This window comes from Durotheca rogersii, assembly GCF_024521655.1.
Source record: "Durotheca rogersii strain YMJ 92031201 chromosome Unknown GGS23scaffold_32, whole genome shotgun sequence".
NCBI classification, from domain to species: Eukaryota; Fungi; Ascomycota; class Sordariomycetes; order Xylariales; family Xylariaceae; genus Durotheca; species Durotheca rogersii.
The window spans coordinates 277,528-298,505 of NW_026251263.1; the positions used below are offsets into that span (position 1 = coordinate 277,528).

The 20,978-nt window shown below is 59.8% G+C and overlaps 5 protein-coding genes across 5 annotated transcripts; 1 reads left to right on the forward strand and 4 right to left on the reverse strand.

The window, feature by feature from the left end:
• Nucleotides 1–316: 316 nt before the first annotated feature.
• Nucleotides 317–1,660, reverse strand: GGS23DRAFT_616175 (14-3-3 protein; the record flags this gene model as incomplete). The annotated part of the gene is made up of 1 exon (XM_051520769.1): nucleotides 317–1,660. The coding sequence occupies one exon, from the start codon at nucleotides 1,658–1,660 to the stop codon at nucleotides 317–319; it is 1,344 nt and encodes a 447-aa protein (XP_051368196.1).
• Nucleotides 1,661–6,598: 4,938 nt separating this feature from the next.
• GGS23DRAFT_585635 (uncharacterized protein) lies at nucleotides 6,599–7,209 on the reverse strand. The gene has a single exon (XM_051517390.1). The coding sequence runs from the start codon at nucleotides 7,122–7,124 to the stop codon at nucleotides 6,789–6,791; it is 336 nt and encodes a 111-aa protein (XP_051368197.1). The 5' UTR covers nucleotides 7,125–7,209; the 3' UTR covers nucleotides 6,599–6,788.
• Nucleotides 7,210–8,492: 1,283 nt separating this feature from the next.
• GGS23DRAFT_585640 (WD40 repeat-like protein) lies at nucleotides 8,493–11,639 on the reverse strand. Its single transcript, XM_051517391.1, has one exon. The coding sequence runs from the start codon at nucleotides 10,964–10,966 to the stop codon at nucleotides 8,699–8,701; it is 2,268 nt and encodes a 755-aa protein (XP_051368198.1). The 5' UTR covers nucleotides 10,967–11,639; the 3' UTR covers nucleotides 8,493–8,698.
• Nucleotides 11,640–12,226: 587 nt separating this feature from the next.
• GGS23DRAFT_616179 (AdoMet-dependent rRNA methyltransferase spb-1) lies at nucleotides 12,227–15,334 on the forward strand (the record flags this gene model as incomplete). Its single annotated transcript, XM_051520770.1, has 3 exons — nucleotides 12,227–12,394; nucleotides 12,459–14,265; nucleotides 14,362–15,334. 3 exons carry the CDS (start codon nucleotides 12,227–12,229, stop codon nucleotides 14,952–14,954), a joined length of 2,568 nt encoding a protein of 855 aa, XP_051368199.1. The 3' UTR covers nucleotides 14,955–15,334.
• Nucleotides 15,335–15,427: 93 nt separating this feature from the next.
• On the reverse strand, nucleotides 15,428–16,885 carry GGS23DRAFT_600412 (Ebp2-domain-containing protein; the record flags this gene model as incomplete). Its single annotated transcript, XM_051519062.1, has 2 exons — nucleotides 15,428–15,768; nucleotides 15,871–16,885. 2 exons carry the CDS (start codon nucleotides 16,883–16,885, stop codon nucleotides 15,428–15,430), a joined length of 1,356 nt encoding a protein of 451 aa, XP_051368200.1.
• Nucleotides 16,886–20,978: the final 4,093 nt, after the last annotated feature.

Below are 20,978 nucleotides of genomic sequence, written 5' to 3' on the forward strand. Positions count from 1 at the left end.
TATTAATAGAGTCGGCTGTCGCGGATATGGCAGTCGCTCGAGTAGGCGGTCGGGGCGCAGCGGGAGGATAAGGCAGTCGAGGGCCGGCCGCGCCGACCGTCATTCGAAGGAGGCGGGCCTGGCGCAGGATGGCGCGTCGCGTCGCTCGGACGCGTTGCTGCTGTTGGGAAAGGCTGCTCGTCGCCCCGGATGCCTCGTAGCTCACTTCGTGCGGACAACGTGTGAGCGGGCGTAGCGGTGGCGTGGTACGCCCCGGGAGACCTGGTCGGCGCTGGCGCGCTGCCTAGGGAGGAGGCGAGTCGGGGCCGGGCCGGGCTCATATCGGGTTCTCCATGCCTATTGGTGGTATGGAAGCCGGGGGCGGCACGGTCGCGGCCACGGCGCCGGCCTGCGCCGCCCTCGTGAGGCTCAGCACTGCGGCGGCCGTCGTTACCGCGGGACTATCGTGGCGGCTCGGGCCGCCGGTCGGTGGCGCGGCGCCTCTGGCCGGCGCGCTGCCGCCGCCGCTGCCGCCCTTGCCGTCGCTGCCGAGCCCGCGCTTCATCATCTTGCCGAGGACGGTGACGAGCTCGCAGGCGTCGTTGAACATGTCGTCGTCCATGCCCTCGGAGGCCTCGTAGACCTCGGCGATGGTCTCGCGCGCGAGGCGGCGGCTGGCGTCGCGGTCGTGCACGCACTCGTACAGGAACGCCGCGTACTCGGTCTTGACCGACAGCCGCAGCGAGTGCGACCCCCACAGCAGCGCGTCCGCCAGGTCCACCGCCTCGCGGAAGTACCGGTGCGCCGTCGGCACGTAGTCGACCGACGGCAGCAGGAACGCCGCCGAGGCCGGCCCCGCCGTCGCCGTGGCCGCCGCCGACGACGCCGGCGACCGCGGCACCCCGCCGACCGCTGACGGCGCGAGCGGCGCTGGGAACCCCGGCGGCGGCGGCGGCGCCCCCGCGGGCACCGCGAAGAAGAACGGGCGGTACTGCTCCGGCGCCGCGTACGGCGGCTCGTCGTCGCCGCCGAAGCCGGGCCGGGCGACGCCCTTGCCCTTGTCGGGGCGGGGGCGCGCGGGCGTGGGCGTGGGCGGGGTGCGGGGTCTCGCCGTCGCCGCGGGCGCTACCGGAGTGGCGGACGCGGACGACGCGGCGGCAACCGCGGCGGTGGCGGTGGCGGTGGCGACGCCGAGGGGCGAGACGGGCGGGTTGTTGTGGAACTGGACGAAGACGTGGTAGAAGGAGGCGCGCAGCTTGTAGGCGAGCACCTTGAGCTCGACGTAGTCGCCGACCATGGGCAGCACGTACTGCTCGAGCATGACGAGGCCCTCGCGCGAGAGCCACAGGATGTGGAAGCAGAGCTCGACGAGGGACTCGGGGGTCGCGGAGGCGGGGTCGGGCGGGGCGGCGGCAGCGGCGGTGGCGGTGGCTGCGGAGCCGCGCGTCGTGATGGTGTCGTCGTCGTGGGCGGCGGCCGCAGCAGCAGCAGCGGCGGCGGCGGCGGCGGCGAAGTTGTCGGGGCGCACGCGCCGGTGCTTGCGCGCGCGCACGAGCTGCCCCGCGACGTTGATGGACAGCCCGAGGATCTTGAAGAGCATCGACGCGAGCAGCGCGTTGTTCGGCTCGACGGCCTTGGCGAGGCGTCCGAGGAACTTCTGGTCCACCTCCGAGGACGCCATGGCGGGGGGGGCGGGCCCGGCGAGGAAGGCGGGTGAGAGGGGGAGGAGGAAGAAGAGAGGGAAAAAAAAAAACCACCAAAAAAGTCGGACGGCGCGGGAGACCGTGCGGCGCGATGGTTGGGATTCTAAGGCTGAGTGAGAAGTGCGGTTCGCGAAAAAAGGGGGGAGGCGGATTTGTCTTGGGGTAATAAGGGGGCGAGTCGTCCCCGGTTGTGCGGGATGAAGAGGCGAGATCTGGGCGATCGCTCTACGACGAATACCAGGCAGGGAACCGGTGGATAGACGAGCAGAACGACTGTGCAGGAGGGAGATACGCTATACGCCGGTGGGATAGGTCGGGTCAACGCACCTTTGGGCAGAGGACGAGCGGTTCGCTCAGGACGGTGACTGCGAGATCTCCTACGGCCGCTCGGGATTTGGAGAAGGGCCAATGTGTAGTGGGACTGGCTGCTCGTATTAACGTACAGAGGCGCCGTATGCGCAAATAGGATCGGGAGTGAGAGCGGGTCGTTCTGCGAGGCGTTTCTGTCGATGCTCGATAGTGAGGTGGTATGTGTGTGTGTGCGTGTGTATGTGTTGGCAAGTGAGCAGGGAGATTGGATTCGCCGGCTCAGACCGGTGAGGCCTTGGGACACACACGCCTCTCCCACAACGTTGGGAGTAGCAATTGGCCGAAATAGCGAGCGACTCCTAGCAGCGACTTATACACAGCATACGCACGGGGCGCCGCCGTTGCTGCGAAGCCGTCGGGGGAGGGGGGCACGTGGGAGGGCCGTACACGCGTTCGTCCGAAAGGGCGCGACTCTGGGTTCTCGTCTTCGGTCTCCAAGTCGAGGGAGACGGAATCTGGCACGAATAGGGGGGGCGTTCGAGAGAGAAGCAGGAGGCCAACCAAGATTAAACATTCAAGAATAATACAATATTATAATAGACTAGCGCGGCGACGAGATATTAGCTGGCGCGAGCTCGTCGGCCACGACCGCCAGTGACGGGCCTTGCGGCGGCGCCATTGGAGGGGATGGGAGAGAGGGGGGGGGGGGGACTGACCAATATGATACAGCGAAAAATAATACATGGGCGAGCTGGCGGGTGTCTGTGGTCCTGGTTGCGAAGTCCTAGGCCGGAAGGTCGAGCTGAGCAGATTAAATATGAAAACAGAAAAAAAAAGAAAAGGAGACGTAGACACAAAAAAAAGAGAGAGAAGGGCGAGAGGGTGATCAGCCGACGAGCAAGCGCGGAGAGTGGTGATAATGGGGGCTGAGGGTGAATAGAGCGGCGGCGACGGCGGCGGCGGCGGCGGCGGGTTTTGTAAGGCTCGTTCGACCGTGAAGCATTTCGACGTCCGTCCAGTAGCGCGCGTGCTATCGTAAGTTTTCGTCCCCTTCGCCAATTGATCGTCTACGGGCGTCGACGGCGCGTCCGCAGAGGCGCGCGTGTAGGTCGTGTTTTTTCTTTCTACCTATATATATATCTTATATATATAGGATCTTCCCTCGCCGAAGGCCTAGGCAAGCCGTCTGCGGATTCTACCTAGATCGGTCTCTGTCGCGCGATCGAGGCTTCGGTAGCGGTTTGTCCACAGGGCGCGAGCGAGCCTCCCTCCTCTCTCTCTCTCTCTTCGTTTTTCCGTCTTTCCGTCTCTCCGTCTCTCTTCTGCTGGGGTGTGGGCGGACGGGTTACGGGTGTGGACTTGCTGCTACTCTGGAAGGGGATCGGGCTATGTTCGAACTCTTGGCCCCCGCGACCTCTGCTTCCTCTCTAAGCGGCTCCAGAAGTCGACATTAGCGTTGGCGACGGTCTCGTCCGCAGGTGGTTACGACAAGGCGTGGTGGAGGACAGTGTACGTGTGTTTACAAAGAGGGATCGACGAGATTTCGTTAGGTATAAGAGACGTGAAGGGGAGAAAGGGAGGGGGAGCAAGCACACGACGGGACGTAAATACATAGGTCTGTGGACTCGCGTCTATGCACTCATACATACACATATGCATGCGAATATGTGTATGTAGCGTTATGCCTGGGCTAGACCCGGGTGGGAGGGAAGAGGACAAAAATAATGTCCAGGGAGATGCTGCAGGACGACGTTGTCTGCATGAACGGGACTGCGATGGCAGATGGGGCTCTCTCACCCTGTCTCTCCTGTCTCTCCTCGCTCTCTAGCCGTTCCCTCTCCTTCTCACTCTGTCTCTCTCCGCGCGTATGGGTCTAGATCCGCGCGCTCGAGTCGGCTGTTTCTTCTAAGCGCTCGCCTTGCGGATGCGACACTGGACTAGGAAAGGGTCGAGGCCAAGGGCCGGGGGAGGAAGGGGGGGGGGAGGGAAGAAGGGGAGGATAGGTGCGCAAAGATAGAAAGAGGAAAAGAATAAGAAAGGGTATATCAAGAGGCCATATTCAAAATAATCACGATCCTGGCGTCGTACCTGTACCGGGTGCAGACAGTTTAGTTCCCGATCTCTCAGGGGAGCGTGTTGTGTGGATGGATAGGCGAATGAGAAGCCGTTTATCGTGCAGCAGCTTTGCTGCAAGATGAGTTGTCCAATTCTCAGAGACTTGCCAGAAGGACGACACGAAAAAAAAACAACAACAAGTAAGATCTCTAGTTAAAACGACTAACAGGATTTTACAGGGTTCGGGTCCGAGCCGGATTTTGAGTCGACGACGTAGTGTAACTTGGGGGGGGAGATATTATAGCTAATCTTCTTAGCAAGTATTATTATTTCAGGGCTGGGTTATAAGAACGGGCCTGTCTTGTCAGCCAGGCAAGGGTATCATGCATGCGCATCGGGGAGATGGAACGGAGATAGAAGAGAGGAAAAGGGAGGGAGAAGAGGTCCAAGTTGAACTGGACTTGGACGGATTCCGTTATTTCTTCTTTTATTTTTCTCTCTAACCTATGACGGACCTCAGCCGCTACACGCAAACACGACCCTGAAAGTGAGATTTTCCCAGGAACCGAGACGAGGGCAGGGGTCAGGGGTTTCATTCTCATCAACGTCCTGATCTTGGGCTCCCCTCTAAAAAGCTCGTGAGCCCGCGCGACCCTTGCCGATCACCGTGGGATCCTTGACGGGGGCGCGGCCGAGATGGGAAAGCCAAAACGACAGATGGACAGACGTGCGGTGGTAAATCTGATCGATTCTACCTATTATATGCCCATATATAGATAGATAGGTTGGCTTGGGATGAGACAACGGGCTTTTCTATTAGTTGAATTGTCGCAACTCTCTTCGCGCGTGGCGTCTCTGGAAAACACCACCTACTTACATATATAGCACGTACCTAGGGAGGTAGATACATGGACATGGTAGAGGTGGAAGTGATCAATTAAATAGGCACGCTATTATTATGTGCTGGGTATAAGCAATAAGGAATTACGTGCCCGCGCGGCTTGCGTCTGCGGCGCCGTAATGCTCGACACATGGCTCGCTGCTTTGGCCTTCTGTCTCTCTCCCGCTCTCGTTCTCCTCGTCTCTTTTCTCCCTGCCCGTCTTATTCGGTCTACATCCCACATACCTGCCTAGCTATCTACCTACCTAGGCCTACTTAGACATATACTTACACACTGATGTCCAAGTTGGTCAATATTCATACATACGTGGACCCAAGCGGACGAAGCCCCATCGCGCTACCTCTCTAGCTGAGCCATAGCCATGGGTCTAGTCTGGCGTGCTAGCACCGTGATATCCGCACTACAATGCTGCCCGGTGCGTATCTTCTTATTATTAGACGCCTCCCGAGCAAGGTCCCCCCCTCCCCCTTCCCCCCTTACGGCATAACGTGGAGGCGCGAGAGCAGAGAGCAGAGAGACACGCAGACACACACACAAGAGAAAGACGGGCTAGGCCAGGGCCAAGCTCGGAGAATCGGTACGATTGTGTCTGAGGAGGGCCCACGGCTAGCTAATTATCGTGCGACGGTAACGGTGACACGCGCTCTGAGATGACCATGTGGTGTATTCACCGACGGGAGAGTTAGAGAGAGCCTGCTCCTGGGGTAATCTACGGGATGTGCGGCGCGTACGGAATGCACGGGATGGGTAGGTGATATACGCGACGGGGCCCATATGCGATGTGTCTCTAACTACATGTGTGTATATCACCAGGTTATATATACATACCTACCAGACATCTAGTCGTCGCTCTCATCCTCCCTCTCCTTCTCCAAGCCTCGACGACTCTTCTCAAACGTGGGGCAGCCTGCTCACAGACGCAGACATGCCACACACACACACGTACAATACACACCCACACATACATATGTATGTAGGAATGGCGCATCGCGCACCCGCAGTTTGCTGCGTCGCGGACGGTGGCAGCCAGGGGGGGGTCTCCTCTCTCTCTCACCCCCCCTGGTCGTGGGATCCCATTGACCAATGGTCGAGATTCCGATCCCCAGCCACCGAATTTTCCTCGACCAGAGCTGCCGTGGCCAATGGCCGTCGCCGCCCTTTTTTTATTTCCTCTTGCCGTCTTTCTATTAATAATGGGCGAGCTTAGCTCTGTTGACATATATGCACCTGGATCCTCTGGAAGCGCACCTGGAGACGGCGTTGAATTGCATACTACGTAGTATGGATGCGCGTATGCGGAGAGATGGTGTCAAGTCACCAACCACTGCTACCGCTCGGCACGGCCTCGCGGCGCAGGTGGGCGTGCGGTATTATAGATTGGAGAGGCTGAGACTGAGACAGATGGAGAGAGAGAGAGCGCACGAGAGAGAGAGAGAGCATATGAGGAGGGGGGGAGGCGTGGAAGACGGTCTTGTATGTGTTGACAACAGCAACAATAACGGCTTACTCGTTCGTCGAGTCGCGAGATGCGGACGCGATATTCTTCCCCCCCCTCCTTTCCCTATTCCCACCCACCCACCCACCGATCCATCCATCTCCCCCCCTCCTCCCACATGCCCCCCAATTCCCCATCCCATCTACGTGTGCTATGTATGTATGCGTGTGTGTATTCCCAGGTCGCTGGACCTGCGGCCCTCATCACAATCCCGTCCGCAAACCCATTACCTACCGCGACGCTCCCCTGCCACCATCGAATCGGCGCGGGCGCGACAAACGGACGGGGGGAACTGGCGGTGAACAGGCAACGTAGCAGCGCCGCCGTCCTCGATGCCCCTCGTTTCTAGAAAACACAGTGCAGCTGGGCGGGCGGGCTGCCTACATAGGCATGTACACCCGTAGCAAGTTCGGCACCCATCCGTGCCGTGCCCCCCCTCTGCCTCGTGTATATACCCACCCACACGCAGCGACACCGCGGCACAACGAAGCCGAGAAGACGCCGCCGCCATCGCGCGCGAAAAAAAAAACGCGGTGCAGACGGGGCGCGGGCGCAGAGCCGGATGTGCGGGAATATCGCCGGCGGCGCTGTGGCCAGCCTCTGCGGTGCGCTCCCAGCCGCGTAGAGAGTTGCGAGTCGCGCAAGCACTCTCGTGGCGCGCGCGCCCGCCAGAGACAACATTGTCTGGTCTCGCCGCCGCGCCGGCCGAGTAGGCGTCGCTGGAGCGCCGCCGCCAGGCAGCAGCTGCTGCGCAGCGACGAGAGGGTAGGTAGGTAGGTATGTGTGTGCGTGCACGCAGCCTTATCGCGCGCGCGCGCGCACAGAAGTTCGGTGAGTCCTGGACGCAATCAACCTGGACGCGCCTGGGCGCGCGCGCAGCCTCGTCTGTCACCCGCGGCAGGCCATTGGCCGCTGCCCCCCCCCCCCCCTCCCCGCCGTCTCCAACCCGGCGACCGTGGAGGCGAGCGAGCGAGCGAGGGGCGCGTTGGCGATGCTATCCCAGCCGCCGCCCCCCTCCCCCCGAGACCCGCGCGTGTGCCGAGCAGCGCGAGGAGACAGAGGCCTCAACCCGGTCCGAGAGACTGTGTGTGGAGGCGCATGGAGCGGTGCGGGATCTTCTGGGGCCCCTCCTGGCGCGAAGACGTGCGTGTGCCGCCCCTTTCCGCAGCTGACGCTCTGCTGCGGGACACGCGCATGCAAAGGGGCTTCTGCATAGCTAGCTAGGACGCGGCATACTCGACAGGAGGGACCGAAGCCTGCGCGTCCAGGCTACCCGTGTCTTGAAACCCCTTCTTCTCTCATCCCAAGAGAACTGGGAGCAGCCCGTCTATGGCCTCCCCGCTGCCCACCCTCCCTCCTGCTTACACAAGAAGCAAGCCCTTCCGCCATTCTGTCGCCAACTAGTAGCTGGATGGCCTACCCTACCTACGCAATCTACCTCCTCCTCGCCATCTCTAGCAAAAACTACTGTAAGTCAGCCTGCTATGGTCCGTAATCAAAACCCGAGCAACCCCTCGACCCTGCCCTTGTCAGTAGCAGCAGCGTCAAGTCGTCGAGTCGGGCAACCAGTTGCCTTTACGCAAACACCAACACTGGCGCGCTCACTAACAATGGTAATCGGGAGTGCTGGGGGATGTAAAAACACTGATTGTTCTTCCTGTTCTTGCGGACAGTACTATTTACACAGCGCCGCCCTTGTACGCTCTTGCCCTCTCTCTCCTATATAGTCTGAGCGGCAATTCTCTTCAAAAGACACCACAACATCGTCTAAAACAGTGAAGAGGGAGGAGGGGGCCCGATGGGGTCGGCATGAAGGGAAGGGCGACTAGGGGGATAAGGACGGGGTATATAGATAGACAGACAAAATAAAATGAGCTGTTATTGTTGTTTTTGGGGGCCGGAGCTCCAAAACTAGAGGCAGTGAAGGCAGACAGACGGACGTGGGAGGCGGGTAGTTAACGCCGTCATCGCAGTATTTAGTAGTTGTTGTTGTTCTAGAAGACAGGGTGAGGCGGAAAAACGGCAGGGAGTAAGTGTGAATAGATGGATGGGTGGGAGGGGAGGGGTATGGGTAAGGGGGGAAAAATCAGAATAAAGCAACACAGCTCCAAAAACTCCGGCTCATGCATGCAGATAGAATCTCTCTTTCACTCCTCCGTTTTCTACCGCTTTCTCATACCCCTCCTTTCCCTCTCCATCCCACCCTTCTCATCCCCATTCCTCTCCCTCTTTCCTTCTTCCAACTTTCCCGCCTCTTACTCTTCATCGTCCTCGTCCTCGTCCCAGTCCTCGGCGACGTCGGCCCATCCGCAGCCCCAGCGGCGCCCGCCGGTCTCGCCGCCGGTGCGTAGGTCTGCTGCGACGCTGCGGTCTTCGCGCCAGCAGCGCACGAAGTAGTCGTCGCCGACCGTCACGAGCGCGCCGCCGTCCGTCCACGCGAGTGCGCCCACCTCGCTGCCGTGACCCCGTACCAGCGCCGTGCCCGCCCGCACGATCGGGATATCGTCCTGGAGCCGCACCGAGAAGGAGCTGCCGCCGCCGCCTCCGGCACCTGTGGCGGTCGCGCTGCTGCCGGGCCGGAAGAGCGGCGCCGGCCGGAGCGTGTCGCCCGACGAGAAGGACGACGAGGTCGACGAGGTCGTAGAGGAGAAGCTCGCGTTCAGGCTCGACGGCGGCGGCGGCTGCTGGGCCGTCGCGATGGTCGAGTGCTCGAGCGTCGGGTTCGCGATGGCGTTGTTGAGGTCGTCCCGGAAGTACTGCTCCCTCGTCGGGAAGAGCACGGCGCAGCAGTCGCTGCTGCCGACGGCGAGGAGCTCGCTCTGGCCGTTACGTGCCGGACGCAGGGCACACTTGACGTAGAAGCTCGTCGCGTGAAACTGCGGGTGTCGGAAGCCGTACAGAGGCCCGAGGCCTTGGTGGGCAACGGCGTTGTGTCGCCGGCGGGGACGGCCGTTCCGCGTGTCGAGCTCCGGCGCGTGCCCTAGGATGAGATGGGCGGTCGAGTACGCGTAGACTGTGTTGTCCTTGCACAGCGCGTATAGCCGGGAGCTGTCGGTGCTTAGGGCCAGCGACGAGATGCCGAAGGGTCGCCAGTGGAGGTGGGAAGCGGGCGGAGTTGTCACCGACAGCGGAGAGGGGACTTTCTGCCGCGAGCTGTGTATCGAGCGGATGTCCCAGAGCTTGATGGATGCGTCTGCCTCGCAGGCTGTCAGCAGCAGGTGCTCCTGTCCAGCGGGTAAGAACTGCAGGGCCGTGACGGACACGTCGCCGATTCGGCCGGGGATCTCGCGATGGGATGGCGTGTCGCCTGGACCGACGGTGGGCGCCTGCTGAACTTGGCGCGAAGTGCGGGCGTGGGCATGATAGAGGCTATTCACGGCACAGCCCTGCTTGGGCAGTGGACGGCGGAAGCGCAGGGAAACCTCGCGTTCCTCGGGCAGTCCGATATCCTGCACCGGCCTTCCTGCGCAACGAAGATCCCAGATCTGAACACTGCCATCGCGAGAGGACGTTGCCAACACGCTGCTATTAGCCTGACCGGGTTGGAAGCGAACCTGCTTGAGCGAGGCCGTGTGGTGCTGGAGGAGAGCTACGGGGGACTGTGTCATCATATCTATAACTCGTCCCGTCTGATCGCCGGACGCGGTGGCCAGGAGATAGTCGTCATCGGAGAAAGAGAGGTCAATGATGGCGTTGGTATGGGCTTGGAAACAGAGGTGAATTTTGCTGAACGGTTCCGAAGCTCCGGAGGAGTCCAGCAGGCGGACGCGGCCTTCTTCATCGCCCACTGCGGTGATACTACTCTTGTGGCAGGTTGCTGTGCAAAATGGGATGCACCGTCCCGGTCCGTCGTGGCTGACGCACTCGTGAACATCGTCCGGCCGAGTATAGAAGTCGGCTGTGTCTACTCTCCAGTCCGCAGTTGGGAACGACATGAAGGAGCGTCCTGGCCGAGGCATTCCGCCCAGCTGCCGCTGCACGAGCTGGCCGGTCAAGCCATGGCTGGGCAGAGGAGCTATGCGTCTTCCCGGTCGTAGCGGAAACAGGAACTCGCCGTCGCTGTCATCGTCCGTGTCGGATTCGAAATGCTCCTGGCTCGAATGCAAAGACCGAATAGGGCTCAACAGGCCGGACCTCCTATTTGCCGAAGGGGTAAGTGCCAGGTGATTTGGGTCGAAGGTCGAAGAGGGTCGACATGGCGAGGAATCGGGAGTATGGCGGAATTTCCGTCTCTTGGACGAGCGAGTGCTCGACACATCCAAGTTCTCGTCCGGGCCGCGTTCTTCGAGGACCGGTCCTAGGGGGCTCGACGGGGCTGGCGTGTGATATCGGTGGTTGAGGGTCGGGGCGGCCAAATCCTTGAGGGCTCGCCTGGCGGAGCTGACACGTGAGGGTACGCGGGATCGTGGAGTGAAGAATCGTTTGAACTTCCTAGGCGTGATGGACGGGTTTCTCCTCTCCTTGCCATTGACGACTCTCGGGGGCGAGAGAAGGTTCGAATCGAGGTTTGAGTCGTCGGCCATGCTCCCTCCGGATGCTTCTTCTCCGCCTGGGCTCCGAGACTCCTATATGCTCCTATGCCCGTGTGCTCCTATATCCACATGCAGCATCCGCCCGGTCGCGAGCACCCAGAACAACAGGTGCAATTAATAGGCTGATATACCGCAGGGATTGGACCCGTGACTACAGAGCGGCAGCAGAGTGGGAGGAGTAAGAGACACAAGTAGGGATCTGGCAGGACTCGGCCACGATCAGAGACAATTGGCGTCCCGATGCAGAGAGCAGAGGGGAGAGAGACAGAGAGGAGGGAGAGGAGAGAGAGAGGGTGGACAGGGTTTGCAGAGGAGAGAGGACCAGCAGCAACAGAACAGCAAAAGGGAAGAAAAGAATTGATGGTGGGGAAGACAACGATACACAGGTTGGATCCGAGTTGTTGTTGGTACGGGTTCGGATGGGACTGGGCTCAGGTACACGACGGGGCAGAGGACGGAGCAGGCGGATCAGGTACCTGGCGCGTGCTTTTGGTGGTGGCCGGTACCTGGCACACGTGACCTGGCCCGGGGGACGCTGGGCGGTTCGATGTACCTGTGCCGGGTGCTGAATGTACCTATATACTGTACCTAAGGGAGCACGTACGGAATCGGGTACTTAGCACATAATAAAACACGCCCGCGAAAAGACGCGTAGGAAGACGAGAGACAAACTGACACCAGATGAGACACCACTTACACGGTACGTACACCGGCCATGTACACGCGCAGCCGCTGGCGGTGCCGGGGTACATGCAACGCGGGTCCCAAAAGGGAAAATAGGAATGACGTCGCGAGACGGTCGGAACGCGTCTCGCTATTGGTGGGCGCGACGTGCCACCGCGGTACGTACTCTAGCCCGTCGAGGCAAACGCGGCCAGAGACAGCCAATGGCGTGGCCGGCAGCGCGGAGGTGGCTGGCGTAGTACCTACGTATAACGCTATCGATAAGAGCCTGCCGCCGATAAAACACCTTATCGCAGAAATCATGGTCCAGGACCAAGAAAAAAAAAAAGTCGCCGAAATGGGAATGCATTCCGATGGCGGGACAGTCGTCAGTCAATCAACCACTACCGGCGCCCAACCACCAGCAACCAACCGCCAAATAGGCACTCAACCGTGGTAAACCAACCCGGCCGGACGAAGAATAAAAAAAAACCAATTCAATCGACACCAGATCTATCTCTGCCGTGCCTACATACATACCTACACACATAGCAAAAGGAGCAGCAGGCCGCGGCTGCTCGCCACGCCATGGCCATCCAGAAGAAGCACGGCAAGGGTCGTCTCGACAAGTGGTACAAGCTGGCCAAGGAGAAGGGCTACCGAGCGCGAGCTGCCTTCAAGCTGATCCAGCTGAACAAGAAATATGGCTTCCTCGAGAGGAGCAAGGTGCTCCTGGATCTCTGCGCCGCGCCCGGAGTAAGGAAACCAACCCCTCTTTACCCGTGCAGACGGGCACTCCGCTGACCGTGTTGCCTTGTAGTCGTGGTGCCAAGTCGCAGCAGAGGCCATGCCCGCCAACAGCCTCATCGTCGGCGTCGACCTGGCCCCGATCAAGCCCATCCCGAAAGTCATCACCTTCCAGAGCGACATCACCACCGACAAGTGTCGCGCCACCATCAGGCAGCATCTCAAGACCTGGAAGGCCGATACCGTGCTGCACGACGGCGCCCCCAACGTCGGCACGGCCTGGGTGCAGGACTCCTTCAACCAGGCCGAGCTCGCCCTGCAATCCATGAAGTTGGCCACCGAATTCCTCGTCGAGGGCGGCACCTTCGTTACCAAGGTCTTCCGGTCCAAGGAGTACAACAAGCTTCTCTGGGTTTTCAACCAGCTCTTCGCCAAGGTCGAGTCGACAAAGCCCCCTTCTTCGAGAAACGTTTCCGCCGAAATCTTCGTCGTATGCCGCGGCTACAAAGCGCCTAAGCACCTCGACCCCAAGTTCCTCGACCCCCGCGCCGTCTTCGCCGAATACGCCGACCAGACCCCGAACAACGAAGCCAAGGTGTTCAAGCCCGAAGTCAAGAAGCGGAAGCGAGACGGCTACGAGGAGGGCGACTATACGCAATTCAAGGAGATACCCGCGAGCGACTTCATCGAGACCGCCGATCCTATAGCCATCCTCGGCAGTTATAATAAGCTGTCTTTTGAGCAACCACGTAACGGCAATGTGGCGCTCGCCGCCTTGGACAAGATGCCGGAGACCACCAGCGAGGTTAGAATATGCTGCGCGGATTTGAAGGTGCTAGGGCGTAGAGAATTCAAACTCCTGCTGAAATGGAGATTGACTGCCCGCGAGGCCTTTGGGCTGCCTACCAAGAAGGCCTCGAAGCCTGCTGTTCCGGAGGAGGTCGCAGAAGTCGAGCCGATGGATGAGGAATTAAAGATACAAGAGGAGCTTCAGGCGCTGAAAGACAAGGACAATTCCAGGAAGAAGCGCGAGAGACGGAAGGAAAACGAGAAGAAGCAGAAGGAGATCGTACGGATGCAGCTTCACATGATTGCCCCGATGGACATCGGCATGGAACAGTCCGGCCCCCTCGGCCAGGATTCGATGTTTGCGTTGAAGCCCATCGACAAGCAGGGCGCGGTCAATAAGGTTGCGAAGGGAAAGATGGCTGTCATAACGGAGACAGACGCTAGGCATGAGCGGGACAGCGGCATCGGGTCCTCGGGCGAGACGGACGACGAGTCGGACGAGGATGGCGACCGTCTGGAACGCGAGCTGGATACCATGTACGACCAGTACAGGGAGAAGAAGGCAGAAGCGGACGCAAAGTACCGGGCGAAGAGGGCCAAGGAGGAACACGATGACGGCGAGTGGGAGGGGCTGTCGGCTGACGAACAGCAGTCCAGCGACGACGGCGAGCTCGACATGGACAGCAGCGACGAGTCTGACGGTGACGACTCGTCTCCCTCGAAGCCGCTCCTCACGGATCTGGACAACGGGCCGGCAGGGTCCGGGGGCCTCTCGAAACGAGCCACCAACTTCTTCAGCCAAGACATATTTAAGGACATACCAGGAATACACGACGAGCCAGAACCCGAACCTGAACCCGAGCTAGACGGGGGCGAAGCTGCCGATACGGACGAAGACGGCGAAGACGCTGACCTTTCGGCACCGACAAAAGAGAAATCAAAAGCCAAGAAGGAAAAAACGAAACCAAAGGAAGTCGATGGATTTTCCGAGTCTGAGGATGACGACCGAGACGGCCGCTTCGAGGCTGTGAAGCAAGATCTGCCCGACGACTGGGAGGAGCAAGATAAACGTCTGCCCGACGGAAGACCAAGTAAGCTCTATATCCATCTCTACTTTTTCATTCCTATATTTCCTTCCTTACTAGCATGTACTTTCTTTCTTTCCTTCTCCTTTCTCTTCTAACCAGGAGCGCCGCGAGCAGACATCGACATCATCACGGCCGAGGCGATGCAGCTAGCGCACCAGCTGGCGACGGGGCAGCGGACGCGGCACGACGTGGCGGACGACGCGTTCGACCGGCGGTTCGCGCGGGACCGGGAGGGGCTGCCGGAGTGGTTCGCGGACGACGAGGCGCGGCACGACCGGGGGCCGCAGCGGGCGGTGACGGCGGCGGCGGCGGCGGCGGCGCGGGCGCGGGCGCGGGCGGTGAACGCGCGGCCGATCAAGAAGGTGCGGGAGGCGCGGGCGCGCAAGAAGCTGCGGGCGGCGCGGCGGCTGGAGAAGGCGCGGCGGCGGACCGACGCGCTGGCGGCCGAGGAGGGCATGACGGAGCGCGAGAAGGCCGACGGCATCGCGCGCGTGCTGGCCGGCGCGGCGAGGAAGGCCGGCGCCGCGGCGCGCCGCCCCGCCCCCAAGCTCGTCGTCGCCCGCGGCGCCAACCGCGGCATCAAGGGCCGCCCCCGCGGCGTCAAGGGCCGCTACAAGATCGTCGACGCCCGCATGAAGAAGGAGCTCCGCGCCCAGAAGCGGATCGCCAAGACGAAGACGAAGACGAAGTAGGCGGGTTGCGGCGCGAAGGAAAGGGTGTTAATAGTTATTGTATTCTTGAAGACAAAAAGGGGCAAAGGGAAGAGAGAGAAGGACAGGAACTAGGCGGGAGGATGACTGCTTCTGGGTGGAGTATATACGTGATGGTATATATATATATATATATACATACATACACTGTGAATGCCACGCTGTCTTAGACGTATAATACCACTGTGGTCATACAAGTTACGCAAGACTGCGTATGCTCTAGTCTTCACTTGGATTTGCACAGAGCCAGGCCGCCTAGCTCTATCTACCCGGGTTATTGGTATCTCTGACGAACAACTTGACTCGATTTTTAGTCCCTCCCTCCCTTTTTTTCTCCCTCCTTCTGCCCGATAAGCCGCCCGCCCGCCCGCCCGCATTCCGTAGTCCGCGCCGATTTCCCCTGCTTCCCCAGCCTACTCCGCACACTCCCCCCGCCCTCCACCTCCGGCAGTACCTCACCGCCTGGCGGCGGCAGCGTTCCGGCGGCTCTTGCCGGGGCGCGCGGCGGCAGCGGCGGGCTTCCTCCTCCTGGCGGCGTGCGCGCCGGCCTTCGCGCCGCGGCCGTTGAAGCCGCTGAGGTCGCCGGAGCTGAGCGCGTCGCCCGACTTGGCGTGGCGCTTGCGGCCGCCGAAGCCGTACTTCTCGTTCTTCTTCTGGCGCTTCGCGTTGGCGGGCGCGCCGTCCCGGCTCCGCGACGACGCCTTCCGCGCGTTGTGCTGCGACAGCTCCGCGTCCACCCCGACGTCGAACAGGTCCGCCTCGTTGGCGCCGACGTCGTGCGAGGATTCTTGGCGTTCTAGAGACCCGGGGGGAGGGGGGGTTAGCGTGGGTGTGGTTGGGGAGGGGTAAGGTGGGATAGGGGAAGGGGAAGGGAAAAAGGCCTAGGGGGTTCGCTTACTCCGCTTGAGGGTCTTGATCTTGTCGAGGGTCTCGCGCTTCGCCTTCTGGCGCTCCTGGAGCCTGGCGACCTGGACCTGCTTGCCGAACTTCTTGAGGTCGCGGAGCTTGCGGGCCTCGGCGGCGGCCTTCTTCGCGGACGCGTCCTCGACGAGCTTGGCCCTGACCTTCTGCATGTGGCCGTCGTCCTTGAGCATCTCGGCGAAGTAGTCGGCCGGGCGCGAGAAGGGCACGCCCTCGGCGCGCAGGAGCGCCCGCCCGCGCTTCGCCGCCGCCAGGCTCTGCGCGTAGAACGCCAGCTCCCGCCCCAGGTCGTCCTGGACGTCCTCGATCCCGTCCGCCGTCGGCGCCGCGCCCGCCACGCTCTGGTGCGTCGAGAACGCCGCCGACGCCCCCGTCGGCATCGCTATCCGCCCCAGCGACGCCAGCAGCGCCGACGTGTTGTTGATCGTGAGCCGCGAGTGCGGCACCAGATCTTCCTTCTCGTCGTCTGGGAGGTCTTCCAGGTCCGACAGGGGAATGTCTTCTTCGTCCTCTTCCTCGTCGTCGTTCTCCTCTTCGTCGCCGCTGCCCTCGTGCTTCTTGCCCCTCGCCGCCTTCTTATCCCCATTCGTGATAACGTTGGCCTCCTGGAGCGCAGGTTTCCGCGGCCGCTCTATCTTTTCCTCGAGGTCTATGGAGGAGTCTGAGCTGTCGCTCTCGTCTAACGCCTCGAGGTCTAGAAAGCCGTTGCCCTCGACTCCTTCGTCGTCTTCGTCGTCGCCCTCGTCTTCGTCTTCTTCGTTATCCTCCCCAATCGGTGCGCCCCCCTCGACATCGTCCTCGTCTTCCTCGTCGACACCCTCCCAGTCGTCGTCGTCATCTTCACTATCCCGGTCTCCGGGCACCCCGCCGTTCTTTGCTTCTCTCTCTTGGCGTTTCTTGACGCGTTCCTTATGCTTCTTCTTCTGTTTCAATTTCTTGAAGTCGACCCTTTTCTCGGCCGCCAGGGCAAGCTTCAGCTTACTTTTGCCCATTGTTGAGGTTGGTGTTGAAATTGGCTGGTTTGGTAGACGTTTTGGTTGTGGATTCTATTCCATTCAGGTCTCCGGTTGCTATCCAAGTCGGTTTTTTTTCTGCCTGTGGCTTGCTGGCTGTGGCTGGTGGAATTGGCGTGGCTGTCAAAGGCGGTGTGGGTCCATCCACCCATTGAGCCTATCAAGAACATCGTGATTTCACAACAGCTCTCTCGCCAACTGACATTACCTAGGTAGTAATCACAGAATCAAAGCTCCTCGTTCAATTTGGTGTCCTTGTAAATTTAAATACGAAATAGACATATACGCTAATACGATGTACCTATATTGCATACCTACCTACGTGGTAGGTACAGACAACCAGCCCTGAGCACTGCTCCAAAGACAATTTCATATTCAGGAACCCGCCCCCAGTCTCAGCTTCTGCTTCATAATCTGCTCCTCAATAAGAGACCGCGTCTTATCGCTCAACCGATCCGTCGCTACGTCTAGCGGGGTCTTGTGCTCGAAGTCCTGAACCGAGGCGTCCGCCTCGGCATTCAGGAGGAGATCCACGACGGCGTCGTGGCCGTTCAGACACGCCCTGTGCAGCGGCGTCCTCCCGAGGTCATCCGTCGCGTTGATAAACGCCACTCGCAGAAGCTCGCGGACCGCGCTCTCGTGCCCGTTGTCGGCCGCTACGTGCAGCGGCGTGAAGCCGTCGCGGAGGCGCGCCAGGTCCGGGTTCGCGTCCCGTTCCAGCAGGAGCTTGATCACCTCGCCGCGGTCACGCTCTGCCGCTTTGTGGAGACAAGTTTCTTGCATGTCGGTGATGGAATTAACTTCAGATCCAGCGTCGATTAGGAGACGCACGATGTCGGTTCTGCCGCGGGCCGCGGCAAGTGAGAGCGCGTCCGAGTATGAGTAATGCCGCGCCTGGAGGGGCATCTCGGGGACTCTCTGCAGCAGATGTTCCACCATGTCGGCGTGGCCGCCCAGCACGGCCTGCATCAGCGCCGTACCGCAGACACTGTGGCTCTCCTTATCCCAGTTTTTCAGCTGCTTGGCGACGTTGGCTTGAAGCGACCCGCGTCTCGCTGTGGCCCATTCCGCCGGCTCGGTCTCCCACCTATTCGCCCGTTTTACCAGGGCCCCGACATCGAACAATACTTCGAAGATTGCCTGGTCATAGCCTTCTCCGTGCGTCATTCCGCTAAGGCCGTATTGATCCCACTTGGAAAGACAGATTTTAACCTGGCCCTCGTACGCGTTGAGGAGCATATCCACGATCTCCCGGTGGCCGGACCTCGCGGCCAAGTGGACGGCCATTTCTCGACCCTTGGTCGTCCGATATACGAAGGATCCCGCCTCGATGAGTCCCCGGACGATATCGATGTAGCCCATCCTTGATGCCAAGTGAAGGGCCGTCATGCCTGACTTATCTTGAGCGTCAATAATGCGGGGTTCGCGTGTGTGTCGGAGAATATCCGCGACAATCTCGCTTCTTCCGTGACTAGATGCCAGATGGAGCACTGTCCTACCGTCATCGTCCCCTGCTGATATTTTTCGTTTCCCAGCTTCACTTTCGAGTAGGCTACGAAATACTTGACTTCGCCCCTCAATCGCAGCCACCTGTAAAGCCGTGTGGCCGTCGCGATCGGGTCGGATCTCAGCACCCGCGGTGAGCAGCATCCGAGCCACAGTCGCGCGGCCCCTTTCCGCGGCTAGGTGGAGCGGCGTTCTGGACCACTTGTCAGTTGCGTCAACATTGGCATTCGCATTTATCAGGGCCTCGAGGAATGCGGGATCCGTCCTCTCAGCTGCGTGATGGAGAGGAGTCTGTCGTAGCACATCAGTTGCCTCTGTCTCGGCATGAGCTGAAAGAAGCTGTCGAACAGCACTTCGGCGCCAGGTCTCTTTGACCATGTGAGGCTCGCAATTGCCTCCGGTGTCTTCCTCAACCTCTTGGAGCAAGCGGATCGCGTCCGAATTCCTTTTCTTCTCGGCTATCATGAGTGGAGTTATCTTGTTCATATCAAGACACCTTTTAGGTGACCCTGCAGCAAGCAGTGCAGAGATTATTTCACGGTTTCCCTGCTCAGCGGCTATGTGGAGAGCTGCTCTTCCGGCCCAGTCGCAGTCGGACAGGTTCAGGCGCAGTTCTTTTCTTAAAAACAGGGTTACCAGGTTGATATCTCCTGATTCGACTGCGACATGAAAGAGATTGTTACTCGGCAAGGCCCCCGAGTCGAGAAGGAGTTCGGCAGCGTCGAGGTTCCGAGTCTGTGCTGCGAGATACAACGGAGTCCTTCCGTACTTATCAGGGGTGTCTATTGGGACTTTGTTCTGGATAAGACGATCTATGAGACTTCTGGTTGGAGGCGGGTGTCCAGGTTCGCGGGACAGAGCCGCGTGAAGTGCCGTCCCCCCAGTTCCACCTCCCCCTTCCTGCTGATCCGGCCGCGCTCCGTGGTCGATGAGAATATTGATGACTTCTTCTTGGCCATGGCGTAGTTTGGCGGCGGCGTTATGGAGAACAGACCTACCGGCCCAGTCTGGACGATTCTGGTCAATCTTTGTCTGTTCCAGGAGCAGGCGGACGACGTCGGCGTGGCCCTTCATAGCAGCAAATCGTAACGGAGTTCGTTGCCACATATCCAGCTTGGTTGCGTCGGTACCGGCCTCCAACAAGCGTTTCACCACGTCGAGATGGCCATTCCCTGCTGGCTTAAACAGCGCTGTCTCCCAGCGCCAGTCCAAGCTATTCACATTGGCCCCCTTCTCAATAAGACAGTTCACGACGTCAAGATAACCCCTTTCCGCTGCGAAATAGAGAGGTGTTCGCTTTGATTGGTCTATAGGATCCACGTCTAAGTTCTTGCTCAGTAGATATCTCACGAGCTCTGTATTGCCAGAAATGCACGCTTTGTGCAATCCTGACTGGCCGTACGAATCCTGGTAAGTCATATCAACCCCTTGCTTGCACAGAAACTTGACCGTCTGAGTCGAGCCCCGCCGAATCGCTTGGATCAGGGGCTTGCCACAATCTTTGAGCAACGACGTATCGTGCGCCAGCAGAGCCCTAACGACAGCGAAATGCCCGTTCTCGATGGCGAAGCCGATAGGTCTCGCTGGCTTCGCTTTTGTTTTGGACGTCAGCCTGCTTTTCCAAAAGAACTTCCACACATTGGATCCATCCGAGCTGGCAGGAGATATGCATCGGCGTAAACTTGTATTTATTGGGGACGTTCACATCAACCCCGTCTCTGCTCACGAGCTTGCTGAGCGCGGCATGGTTCCCGCGACGCGCTGCCCTATGTATGGGGTATGCGCCATTGCTATCGGCTATGTCCATCTGGGCATTGCGATTCAATAGATCCTGGATGATCGGAGGGCAATCCATCTCGGCGGCGATATGTAAAGCGGTACTGCCTGTGGCATCCCGTGCGTTGACGGTGTTGATGTCGGTGTCTTTTAGGAGGAGCTGTCCAAACAATCGCATTCTGAAAAACACCGCAATATGCAGCGACGTCGGCAGAACGGATCTCTCGTCTAATAGCCCAAAATTGACCCGGAAAAGGCTGTCGGACTCAGCCCTGGCCGCTAGCCACGCATTGAAAACAGGCTCAGTATAGAGGAATGAAATAAAGATGTGCTGCTTCTTCTCCGAGGAGATGATCTGGGCCTCCGATTTACTGCAATGATCCGACCACTCGAGCACAGCATACTCTAGAACATCTTTGCTTATCGGAAAGCCACACTGACTGCCGTGTGTGGTAGGACTGAAATTCCACCTGAGATAGGTCACGCAGGTGACAGCTATGAACTCGTGGCTTTCGACGAGTCGTACACGGAAGGCTTCTGGACACTCTGTGCCATCTTCCTCTAGTTTTTCGCCCTTGAGGAATTGTGATACCGTAGTGTGGACGAGACGAACGGTGTTGTCCTGAAGCACCTCCACCAGCGGCAGGCATTGTCTGAGTAGTGATTCTCGGAAGCGCTGTAAATCTAGGGGCTTTGGGGTTTTGTCGGGGTCCGGCTCGAGATTCCCTCTCTTGAAGGCTCTGTCGATCGCATAGACTCCTCTCAGCCCCTCAACTGTTGGCGGTCGGTT